General features: G+C 35.2%; 1 protein-coding gene across 2 annotated transcripts in view; it reads left to right on the top strand.

Moving 5' to 3' along the window:
• Positions 1–13609, top strand: part of LOC107730162 (RNA-binding motif, single-stranded-interacting protein 3) — a 145430-nt gene that overhangs the window by 95528 nt on the left and 36293 nt on the right. For both annotated transcript variants that reach the window (XM_016540927.1, XM_016540918.1), the window contains exons 5-6: positions 4349–4506; positions 5782–5861. In XM_016540927.1, coding sequence (XP_016396413.1) covers positions 4349–4506; positions 5782–5861 — 238 coding nt within the window. The remainder of the gene's footprint in view (positions 1–4348; positions 4507–5781; positions 5862–13609) is intronic.

The raw sequence follows: 13609 nt of genomic DNA, 5'->3' as shown, positions 1-13609 counted from the left end.
TTTATATTTTTTATTTGACTGCACTTTATTCTTTTCTGTACTATTAGAATACATTTTCATTTCAACTTAATTTTATTCTGGTCAAAGTAAATCTTTGTGCTATTCTGTTATGCTTTTTATATTGTTTTTAAATGCCTCTCTATTTAAAATGAATCTGAACATAGCTCTAGAAGTTCATTTGTGACTTTATACTGCTATGTAAACTGATAATCGTGACATTAAAAGATAATTTTCACTAGGTAGTTTAATATTATGTAATTATACCAGGCAGTGCCCATTCGTTTAGGAAGCTGTGGACATCCGATTGTGCTGCACTGATGAGTTACTCATAACTGAATAAGTAACTTGAATGAATAGACACATTTTTATGGTATATCTTTCCCTGCATTTAATTTGTTTTTGCCCATCATCCACAACCAGTAAATGGTCTCATTTGGGATTTCAAAGGCAGACTCTGAAGAGCATAATTTGATTAATTCAGTTGCCCTCTTCTCCATGACCTAGCCCAAACCACTTTTCATATACTGTAAGGTGAAAGGCATTAGAGCTTACATAGAGAGAAAAAGAGCGCTGGAGACATTGTGTCCTCAGGTTATGATGAAGCCCCACATACATATGTTCATCTAACGTTTCAAAACAGAACCCGAGGAACAAAAACACGGCCTTGTCCTCCACACTGAATCATTTTGGAAGCATACTGATACTTGAAGGTATATATCACACACACACCCAGCTCTGTTTTCAGTCTTGCTCAGGGGCCTGAAGGAAGGGCTGGTGTTTTCATTTCATATTCATAAATCATTCATACATCTCACCACGTCCGTCCTTTAGAAAATCAGCCCCTCCTCTTTATATTGAGATTCCAAATGTATTTTCCCATCCACATCACAGACGTAATCCCCCTGCCTGTCACTCTTTCCCAGCTCTCAGCTTTGACGAGAGTGACACATTTATGAGATATTTTCACTGAGCTCTTATTCTTTTGTATTTCTGAGGCTTTGGTTCTCTAATACAATTAAATAGGTGTTTCAGGCTGAGAATGAGGGTGGAGTCCAATCTGAAATGTTAACCCCTTGCCCTCTGGTGAGCGGGTAGCCCCTTTAAAGTGGCGGCACTTAAGGTATTTCCAAATTAAACTTGTTTTTAGAATTTAACTTAGAAACCTTAATTAATTAAACTGTTTTACATAGAGATGTGAGGTCATTTCAACATGTACTGGTGTTAATCTGTCATTTTATTGGCAATTGAAATAGAAATGTCAATATTTCTTCCCAGGAGAAAATTATAGTCCGTTTCTGAAGTTTTGTCATTGCAGGGACTCTTTAATATATTCATAGGCGTTTTTTTTTTTTTTACATTTTAATAGAGAGTTTGGGGTCAGTATGATTTTTTTAATGCAAAAATCTCTCTTATGTACTCCAGATACAGTAAAAACTGTAATATTGTAAAATACTGTTACTATTTAAAATAACTATTTTGTTTAAAATTAATTCTTGTGATGCAAAGCTGAATGTTTAGCATCATTACTCCAGTCTTCAGTGTCACGTGATCCTTCATAAATCATTCTAATATGCTGATTTGGTCAAGACACATTTTCATTATAAATGTAAAAAACGGTTGCTTCATTTTTTTCTTTTTCAGGATTGGTTGATAAATAGAAAGTTCACCTTTGATCAATTTAATGCATCCTTAAAAGTATTAATCTTCAAAAAGGAAGAAAGAAATTGAACCAGAACGTTTGCGTCACAGGTTATTGATTTCAAGCCTATTTAAATGTTAAAAGCATAAGTGTGAGCTTTCATTCGAATACCTGCGAATGCTTCTGTATCTGTCCCCTGCATGATAGTCATCCAAATGCATGAGTTTTATCACAGAGGAGCCTTACAAATTGTTCTTTTATGGATGTCACCCTGAGAAACAAGTACCTCCTGAATAGGGCTTTATATGCTGTTGTTTGTTTACCATTCCGTGATTAAATATTTTAAGAAGTTTTATTATTTCTTATTAACATTTTTTTTACAGTTTTATTATTTAATTTAAAGCCAGTTTTATATAGCGGTCATTTTAGGCAGCTTTAAGAACACCCTTACAAACAGCATTTGATGATTTTGCCACTTGAAATGCCCTGCGTGGGGTGTTCAATAACCCGTTTGGATCTCAGCCAGTGAATGAGAGCGTAGAGAACATCTGGTGTGTGAGGAGATATCATAAAGCAGCTACAGTTGCTCTTTTAATCACTTTCACTTAATAAAAGAGTGATGGTCTCCTGCAGGGTCAGGCCTCACACATCTCAAATGGAATATTTGCACACACACACACATGTCAGATAACTCCTTAACTCACCAGCAGGTCGCCGTCATTCTCAGCTAGCCCACCAACACTTTCTCTTTCTCTCACTCTGTTTCTGTTATAAATTCACAGCCCAGCCCATGCAGTGGATACTACACCTTTAAAAATATCTTGTTCATAGAATGTTTGCTTGTGTTTTATTAAATACATATTAGCTAATAATAATAAAGTATTTATAAATTGATTTTTTTTTAAATTACAAACATTTTAGTTTAAATATTCACAAAACTTTTGGAATCAGGAAGATTTGTTTTATTTTTGTCTCTCATGCGCTCTAAGACTGCATTTATTTGATCTAAAATGGTAACATTGAATACTGAGTGTAATATTATTACAATTTCAAAGAACTGAATTCTATTTGAATATATTTCAGAATGTAATTAATTCCTGTGATGGAAAAGCTGAATTTTCAGCATCATTACCCCAGTCTTCAGATCCTTCAGAAATCATTCTAATGTGCAGATTTGGTGGCCCAAAAATACTAATTATTATCAGTGTTAACTTAAAAACAGTTAAAACTGCTTAATATGTTTGTAGAAAATGTGCTAAGAATTGCATTTATTGTACTGTAATAAAAGAACAGTAATAAAAACCACGTTTACTGTAATGAAAGAATAGCATTTATTTGAGATATATATCATTTGTAACATGATAAATGATAAATGTGTTTACTGTCACTTTTGATCCATTTAATTCATAATGTACTGTCTAAAATGATTCTTATATCAAATAATATAATACATACAATTATATCAAAATATATTGAAATAGTATATCAAACGTTTTACAAGTTGGTGATAAAATATAAGACATTACATTTTTATTGTTTTATTTCAAGTTTTAATTTTGTAGGTTTATGCAAAAATTTTGTGTTTTCGGATTTGTTTTTCTGTTTTTCTTTGCAAAAGAAATGTTTTGGATGTCATTTCCACCACATAATGTTATCAAACATTATTTGAGATTTTATAAAAATATAAAAAATTATAAAAATAAAAATTTCTTCATCACTGCAAAAAATGGCTTATCTTACTTAGTATGTTTGTCTTGTTTCTAGTCAAAATATCTAAAAATTCTTAAATCAAGATACTTTTACTAGATAAGCCAATTGACTTAAGATATTTAGTCTTGTTTCCAGGGGGGGGGGGAATCTAAATTAAGTGCTTTTTGCTTAAAACAAGTAAAATTATCTGCCAGTGGGGTAAGTAAAATACTCTTGTTTTAATAATATTTTACTTACCCCCCCGGGGGGTGGGGAATCTAAATTAAGTGCATTTTGCTTAAAACAAGTAAAATTATCTGCCAGTGGGGTAAGTAAAATATTCTTAAAACAAGTAGAAAACAAACATGAAACATTTTTTTTTCTTTACAGTGTATGCTTTTCCTCTTTGCATTTTAACCTGGGCTTCAAATAGACATGCAGTATGTTCTCTTAGTGTGCAAGTGCTTTAATGCTGCTCATTTTGGTCTTTGCACACACACACACACACACACACACACATCTAAACCCCTTCAAAAAGCGGCACATAGTGTCTGTATCGTGTGCGCTATCCTCTCAGACCCCCATTAGCCAGCCTCACAGTGTCTCTAGAAGAGGCCATCAACACAACAATGGATTCCACCAGTGCATGAGTGAGAGACAGGTAGAGATGTACCCAGCTAAGGCCCTCCAGCTTTAACAACTCACTTTTTCAGTCTCCTCTCCATCCTGGGTTTCTCATGTCGCCAATCGCAAAAGCAGCATGGAAGATCAGACCAAAACACCCCTAGGACGGTTGTAATCTCAAAAAAAAAGTTTTGTCTGAGACTCTTTGTAAACAAGGTATCCTCAATTTTACCCGAGTCTTGCGCACTCCTGGTCAGTTTCTATATCGCTCAGAAGGCCACGTCCCGTCTAAATGGTTGTTTTTTGCAGTTTATGCAGATAAGTTGAAGTCTGAATATGTGTGACTACATGATGATTGACATTTCTAATGTTCGACTGTGTGTGTTCTCTTCACAGCAGCAGGAGCAGGACCCCACTAACTTGTACATCTCGAACCTCCCGGTTTCAATGGATGAACAAGAGCTGGAGAACATGCTGAAGCCCTTCGGACATGTCATCTCCACACGGATACTGCGAGACGCCAACGGGGTCAGCCGAGGGGTCGGCTTCGCCAGGTAACCTTGACACCCGACACTCTCTTTGGCCCAGGCAAGATTAGCCGGAGCTTTTGTTCAGGAGGGCACCTATAAAAACATCCCTTAGTTTCTTTCTTTTCCTGCTTTTCTCCCCCTCTCTTGTGTGGCGCGTGTGGGGTGGGTTGGCTGGTTTTCAGGGTCACTGGCTGTGTAAGAGATCCCAGCAGAGGCTGTGTGTGTGTGTTCAAGTGTGCCAGCCAGGCAATTAGCCGTTCAGCCATGATTGGGTGAGCAGAGCTGAATGGGGCCGCACAGAGGAGAGGAGCCACTCCAGAGAGCACAGACTAAATCAAGACTCCCAGCAGCCCGAAACAAACACTATATTACACCTCTGCCGCTCTTTATTTTCCCTCTTATGCTCTCTCTTCCCCTCTCCTCTCATTCTCTAAATTAACATATTAGGATGTTTCTTCAATTACAGGAACTTTAATGTCCCAGAGGTTAAAACTAATAGATTTCAACTTATTTTTGGTATATGAAGATCACATTCGAACTGGGAACTTTTTGTCATGCCTTCATCATTTAACTCCTTTTTAAATTAGATTTATGTATCAATTTATTCCGTTTTAATTGGTTTACCCTTGAACCTAGACACAGACTTTCAATCATAATAGAAAAAAATCCTGTATAAAATGATGAATTATTGATTTAAAATAATATAGAATTGTATATAGTTTAAAACATAAACATAGTGAAATAAGCTTAAATAATATATATATATATATTTTTTTTTTTTACTTTTTTTTTGTGGTCCATCATAATTTTGGCCGTAATAGGGTTTTATCAGAAGTTATTGTACTTGTTTACCAAAGAGACTAGGCGTGTCAGTGAAGAGCAGGTTTATATGTAATATGTGGAGAAGACAGAAAAATCAAGGTAAATATCACTTGTGAGCAGGTTATTTTGCATAATTTCTAATCGTGTTGTTGCTGTACATTTGTCAATTATTTCAAAAGTGTGAAAATATTATTTAACTGTGTATTTATTATGCATAAAATGCTAGCTATGAGATTAGCCTCCTAAAGGAGTCAATTATTTCATTTCAACTGCATAATGTTATCAAACCAAATTAAAACACATTATTTTAAATATGGTGGAAATTGCATTTGTTGAGGCTGTGATGAATGTATATCCACTATTGGACATTGTTAGTAGACCAATTAAACTAGTGAAAGTATGAAAAGTGTGTTTTAATAGAGCTAATTTTCTACAAGTCCACAGGGCCAAAAATGTCTGAAGAAATAGTAGTCACAGAATGGAGTCCACCGAGAAATGTGACGTGGTGATTCAACATTTCAATGGAAAGTTCCTCAAAACCCCACCAGGAGTACCAGGCAAGTGTCAACAACACAGTGTGTTTTAACAATATTGTGTCCTAACCAGGTGCAAAGCGATAAAGTGACAATCAACTTGACATTTTGTTGTCTATTTTCACAGCTCTGTCCACAGTAAAATCATATTGCTATGAAGTCTCCGCACCATGTCAAGCTTTAGATATATACTAAACCCCTAAGCTCAGTGCGATCCAAAGCTCTCGTGTGAGGAAGCACACATCCCCCCACTTTGAGTCGCTCTGCTCATCAGCTTCATATGACAGGATCTGATTTATAGGTTGATTAAGGTTTAATTTAAGCCTGGTGTGCCTGAGGAAAACTGTTCCCAGAGGACAGCAGAATGTACTGCATATACTAGAGACAAACATTTATACTGAAGACAGCATTTAGAATGCATTTAACTTACATTACGTGATGTATTTCAGAGCGAAACAGAATATTAGTGAGATATGATGTAGGGCGGGACTTGATTTGGTCTATTCTATACGCATTAAATTGGATTGGAAAAAGTGAACTGTGATATTATTGGTTGGCATAATTTTTTTGGCCTTGTTCCAAAATCATTTCAAAGGGTAAATGTGTTATTAGATTTGCTGATAGATTTTTCTTTAAAGGAAAATTCCGATTATAATCTTAATAGACGGTATTTGTGGCATATTATCAAGTTCCACTTGTCTCTCCTTTTCTTAAAAAAGTAAAAATCTAAGTTATGATATACACTGCTGTTCAAATGTTTGGGATCAGTAAGATTTTTAATGGAGTCTCTTTTTTAACGCTGAGCAAGGTTGTATTTATTTTATAAAAAAAAAAAATTTTTTAAAAAACAGAAAAAGCAGTAATATTATGAAATATTATTGCAGTTTCTAATATTAGTTTCCTATTTTAATATACTTTAAAATAAAATTTATTTTTGTGATGCAGTGCTGAATTTTCAGCATCATTACTCCAGTCTTCAGTGTCACATGATCCTTCAGAAATCATTCTAATATGCTGATTTATTATCAGTGTTGAAACTGTTGTGCTACTTAGTATTTTTTTGGAACCTGTGATACATTTTACTTTGATTCTTTGATGAGTAAAAAATTAAAAAGAACAGCATTTATCAAAAAATAGAAGTATTTTCTAACAATATAAGTCTTTGCTATCACTTTTTATTCATTTAACATATCCTTGCTGAATAAAAGTATTAATTTCTTTAAAAAAAGAAAGAACAAATTTACCCCAAACTTTTGAATAGTAGTGTATATTGTAACACAAAATTTGTATTTTGAATAAACACTGTTCTTTTTAACTTTTTATTTATCAAAGAATCCTGAAAAAAGTATCACAGGTCCCAAAAAATATTAAGCAGCACAACTGTTTCCAACATTGATTATAAATCAGCGTATTAGAATGATTTCTGAAGGATCATGTGACACTGAAGACTGGAGTAATGATGCAGGAAATTCAGCTTTGCTTCACTGGAATAAATTATATTTTAAAGTATATTAAAATAGAAAACTGTTATTTTAAATTGCAATAATATTTTACAAAAGCACAGTTTTTTCTGTATTATCAAATAGATACAGCCTTGATGAGCATAAGAAACTTCTTTAAAAAACATTAAAAAATCTTACTAATCCCAAACTTCTGAACGCCAGTGTAAGTGATATAATATACAATATAACAATATAAGTATAGCCACAAGACATAAACCATATGAATGTTTACATGATTTTGAGATGAAACATTTGTTTACCAACCATTTCAGTCCAATCCAACTTTGTTGCCATGAAAACATAATGCCGTAAACAATAAAACGAATGTAAAAATGATTTAAACAGCTCACAAGTTTTAGCAGATGAATTAATATGTGCTTTTATAAAACTAAAACCTTCACATTTCTGCTTTATATCCCCAAAAATTGGTTCATTCACTTCCACTGTAAGTGCCTGTAAAGACTGTAATTCCATTTTTGCTTATTTTTAAAGAAAATGATGGGATGTAATTCAAAATGACTTCCCATGGTCATCAGCATTATGCTGATTGAGCTTAACTAGTATTGAACTCTGAATATTCCTGTAAAGTAACAAACACTCAGCAGTCATGCTTAAAAAAGACCAGAGACATTTATTAAGAAAGTAAATTCTGTCGCCTTTAACAATGACAGACGCACACCCAAATCTGTAAACAGTGTTATTTAATGGTGTAGTTTTGCAAAGCTCAGGGTATTTTCCTCAGTATTGCGCTTGGTGTTCATTCCCCTGCTGTTGCAGAGCGTTCTTGTTTCCCTTAGAGAGAGAAAAGGCGAGCAAAGGCAACAGAAACAGAGCTGGAGAGGTTACGGTGGATGAGAAAGAGAATATGCGATTCCTGTTGGATGCAGTAGGTGTGTGTGTGTGTGTGTGTATCTGTCTGTTTTCTGTTTGAAGGAGGCATAGGCAGAGGGCTTGGGGGGAGTGTAAAAGCAACTGACAAGACAGAGAGAGAGATTGGAGAGGGCAGCCTGCAACTCTGGCAGTTGCTGTGTGATTTGTGGGGTGTAGCGTGCGGCTCGGTGTCAGACCCAAAGACAGAGGGATGATAGATTACTTCATCTATACCTCTCTCTCTCTCTCTTTTAAAGTCTCGCTCTCTCTTTTCTCAGTACTAACAGACTCCTGGCCAACTCAGTTTTGTTGTTACCTTTACACTGTGTCTTAACCCGGTGCGACATGATAAAGCGACAAGTGATAAAAACGTCTTCCGTGTAAATCTGAGTTGTTACTACGACAAGCAATGGCCGCGACAAGCAATGAGCTTTTTTTTTTCCGGTGCCTTTGTTTCTATTTCTGAAGTGTTTTTCTGGCCTCATCCACACTGAAATCTCATTGGTCTAAATAAAATATAAAATAATGTATGTTATATTAATATAGACTACCATTTAAAAGTTTGGGGTCAGTAAGATTTTTAAATGTTTTTGAAAGAAGCATTTATTTGATCAAAACAGTAATATTGTGAAATATTATTACAATTTAAGATAACTGTTTTCTATTTGAATATATTTAAAAATGTAATTTATTCCTGTGATGCAAAGCTGAATTTTCAGCAGCCATTACTTCAGTTTTTTAGTGTCACATGATCCTTCAGAAATCATTCTAATATGCGGATTTAGTGCTTATTATTATCAATTTTAAAAACAGATGTGCTGCTTAATATTTTTGTGAACTTTTTTTTAGACAGTTCAAAAGAGCAGCATTTATTTGAAATCGAAATATTTTTTAATATTAGAAATGTCACTTTTCTGGTCACGTAATTTAATTGAATTTGATTGAATAAAAATATTTATTTCCTTCAAAAAAGAATGGAAAAAAATCTTACAGAACCCAAACTTTTAAATGGTAGTGTATTTTAAATGTCAAACATGGCATTTTTGTTGTCAGTATAGAGAAACAAATTACAGATTGATGCTTGAGGAAGAAGTTTACTCAAAAATGAAAATACAATCATTGCTTACTAATAAAACTCATATGACTTACTTTCTTCCTTGAAACACAACAGAAGAAATTCAGAAGACTATATTCAATAAATTGAGTTGAAGTCAAGAATGACTCAGACAATCAAACAATGCTTCAAAAAGACTCTACTCAAAAGAATGACTCAATCACAAATTACATTATATATTGCTATGCCCCTTACTAACACGCCAAGCAGAGTAAAGACTTAAAGGGATAATTCATCCAAAAATGATATTTTGAAGAATGCTGGTATCAAACAGTTGATGGTACCCATTGACTTCCATAGTATTTCATTCCCTAATATGGAAGTCAATAGGGACCAACATCTGTTTGGTTCTTCAAAATTCTTCAAAATATCTTCTTTTGCAACCCTCTACGGACACCTAAGCAATTGAATCGCCATTGGCTAGTACGTTTTTTAGTTTACTCGCCAGACTGATATACACACATACATATATGTTTGTAAAATGGCTCAGTTATTTAAAATATCTGAAAGTACACTCTTAACCTCAGTCAGTCTAGCATTATAATATGATAATCAAGTATTATTTAATGATAGAACTTTAGTAATTAGAATTAAAACTTAACCATGTATGAATGCATATTAGTCGTTTTAACTGAACATTTTAACTGGACTGGTGGTGCTGCTTTTTTGGTCATTCAGTGTTTCTGTAAAAAAAAACTTGGAAAAAACTAACAAAAATACTGATAAGATGATAATGATACGAATTCTACTAATAAGAACAATCGCTTGATGGAGTGAAACTCTGAAGCGCTCAGTCAGTGTTCGGCGAGTGAAAATATATCTGTGCTAAACTTATACTTCGCCTCCAACGCACACACTGGCGAGTAAAATCTGAGAATTTATTAGCCATTGGCTAATATTAGACATCATTTAGTCGCCCAGAGTGAAGATTTAGTCGCATATGCGAGTGATTTACTCGCAATGTAGAGGCTTGTTTTCTGTTCAACATAAGAAAGAAACTTATACAGGTTGGGAGCGACATGAGGGTGAGTAAATGATAACAACATTTTCCTTTAACTATAACTGTTCCTTTAAATTGAATAGTTTTTTCCAACATAAAACAATCTTATGGCTCTATAAGACTTAAAATACGATGCTTTTATGGTGCTTTATATAGTGGTTCCCATCCACTATATAGAACAAAACAGTGTGAACATTCGTTAAACCTTCTGTTTTTGTGTTCCATGAAAGGCATACAAGTTTGGGGCAACACAAGTGAGAGTAAATTAACTGAAATTTCATTTTTGCGTAACATATCCCTTTAAAAAGCCACTTCTTCTGAGAAATGAAAGGCAGAGAGTGAGAATAACGCTACCTGGTCTCATGGCATAATGTACTTGGGGGCACTTTTTAGCAAGACGCGAAATACGTACCAATAAGTACATATCACTGCAGTTTCCAAAATAAATGAACACTAGAGGCAGTAAAACTCTGACACCCTTTATTCCTTTTCACACAAATTTACAGAGTTTCGATTAATAAAGTGCAATTTTCGCACAATTACTTGAAGAATATCATGTTATGACTTCAAAACAATATTAATATGCTGGGAGATTTGAAAACTGATGCTTTTGATTGTTAGCTCCTCACATATCCAGCTTCATATCTATGGGTTTTCATCGACGGTAGGTTTGTTCGGTAGCTCACGGAGTACGGAGACATACTTGAGAGGCGAGGAGCTCCGGTTCGAATCCCGTATAACGAGAAAAAACGACAAAATAGTTCAAATCTGCATATAAGGAAGTTCGAATGGCACGGTTGCATCAACAAATGTGTTTTTATATTAGTTTTGCATTTGTTAACACTATCGTGTAGGTTTAGGGTTGGGTTTGGTGTAGGGCGTATTTCCAACACGATAGAGCATTAACTTTTAGTGACAGTTCGCGGATATTTGAATTCTGAACCACTGCAATACGTACCAAAAGCAACATAATAAAAACATACCAGGGTTCACGTATTGAACCCGTGTTTTAGCGCCACTCAGTGGACATTTCTCTTTGAAACTGCGGCGAAACGTGCAGTAAGGTACGTAAAAACGGTGTTGCACAAAAAGTACACAGAGGTACGTATTTTTGGAATAAGACCAGGTTGGAATAAGGTGATTTTGTGCTCTCTAAAGTCAGGAATATTGCTACAGTCTTAGCCAGCCATCTGATAATGCATTCAGCCTTGAAAAGGAGCCATGCATGTATTGATATCCAGGTTTAAAGCTAAAAAATAGCGCCTAATCGATTTTCTCTCCCTCCCCTCCTCTTTTCCATCTTTCTATCTCTCTCTCTCTGTACTTACTATGTAGTAAGTGGATCATACGAGCCTGTGGAATAACTGTGTTTTGCACGAGTGGTTCCTCTCGAAACTTGCTCTGAACTGAAGATTCTCTCAAACAGGTGTAGCGTTTATTAAAACATCAGATATAAAATAGATAAAATTTGCTGTATGCTTTTACAGAAAAAGCGTTACGCACCTGCGTCGCACCTATTCTTCTTTTTACACAGATTGATTGTTGAAATTTCTATGCGCGTATTTTATTCGATAGCAAAAAGAAAGAAAAGAACCTCCTTGTTTGTCTCTTAAAGGGATAGTTCACCCTAAAATAAAAGCTCTTTCATCATTTACTCACCCTTATGTTGTTCCAAGCCCCTATGACTTTCATGAAGCGCTTGCTATCACTTGCTCTGTCGTTCTCCTCTTGTCTCCATCTGCTGTAGGTGTGTGTTTGCTCGCGTGTTGTCCTGATCCAGCTTACTCAGGCTTTTCTAACAGGCCACAACGGGGCCATCAGGCATGCATACTCTCATAATTACACAGGCTCTTAGGCAACATGCTGATGCTGGGGTAGATAATGATGACGACCGTGTAACGCCGTGACCCCTCCATCACGCACGAGCTCCCAGTCATGGGACGTCCAGTGCTCCTTCCGTTCTGCTGATCTTTTCTACATGCTCAGCTCAAGCCTGTGGGCTCTGTCAGATCTTGGAGTACGTTTCAGGCAATTTGGCCGGCATCCTGATCTCGACCTTAATCCGTTTCTTTTTTTCTCCCTCCCTTCTTCTCTCCGTCTCACCCTATACATGAGTAAAGCGGCCTGAGGGAAGTCTTAATGGTGTGGGTTTGGGAATCAAGGCACAGATGTGGTGCCATAACACTACACACACACACATGCATTCATTCTGGAATGTTTTAGCTGATGGTAATTGAAGGTAAAAAGAGAAAGGTTTAGATACAGTCACATATTTCTTATTTACTGTGACACAAGAAAGAAGCACTACTCTACACGAAACTGAAAAATAACGAATTGAAAGGGGAATGGGTATATGTAGCAAGGGGTCAAGGTTTGGCTGGTTAGTTTGGCCCTGTGAGCCCCTGCTGGTAGATGCCGTAACTACACAATCTTGCTCCAAAAAGCAGTTTCTCTTTTTTTTTTTTTTTTCTTCAATTGATAGCTGTTCAAAAGCAGCTGTGTATTATGACAATATAAATATAGAAGCAACTTATATGTCAGTAATATTTCAGTGTAGTATAGTAAATTTTTCACCAGTTCTATATTTGTTTCAAAAGGCTTTTGAAAACATGAAATGGTCTTACTTTTTTCCTGTCTGCTGCCTTTGACATCACAATTCAGGATAGTTTGCTAGAGAAGGGCTTGGAATTGTCCACGTATTGCCATAATTTTATTTTCATATATTATTTATTATTTTTATTATTTATTTATTTATTTATTTTAATTACATTTACATTTATTCATTTAGCAGATGCTTTTATGTAAAGTGACTTGAGAAATATAACAAGCAATGCATCTTATTTAACTAATTTTTGCCCTGTAGTTAAAAATGAATAAAATGTTATTTTGTAGTAAAATTATTATTATTATTATATATTTTTGGAGTATTTTGCTTTTTAATTAATTTCATATTTTCTATTTATTTATTTCATTTTATTCATGCCAAAAAAGTGTTTTTTTGAAAATCCTGGAAAAGACAGACAGATTGTTGGGCAGGGTCTTGTGTATGTTTTCCCACAGACTGATCAGTAAAGTGACTTGTTAAATTGCTGTGTGTGTGTGTTTGTGTGTTTGTGTGTGTGTGTGTGCGTGTGTGCGTGCGTGTGTGTGTGTGTGTGTGTGTTAACTGAGACTGAGGGAAAAGTGGGCCTGTACTGAAGTACTTACAAGCCCACTGACAGTGAGACTGTGAGAGAGTACTTACACTCCACTGTCTGTGTGGAAGGGGGGGGAGGCTAAATTATAG

Source organism: Sinocyclocheilus rhinocerous, unplaced genomic scaffold (assembly GCF_001515625.1).
Source record: "Sinocyclocheilus rhinocerous isolate Xijiao unplaced genomic scaffold, SAMN03320098_v1.1 scaffold2448, whole genome shotgun sequence".
In the NCBI taxonomy this organism is placed as follows: Eukaryota; Metazoa; Chordata; class Actinopteri; order Cypriniformes; family Cyprinidae; genus Sinocyclocheilus; species Sinocyclocheilus rhinocerous.
This window is presented reverse-complemented; position numbering and strand designations above follow the sequence as displayed.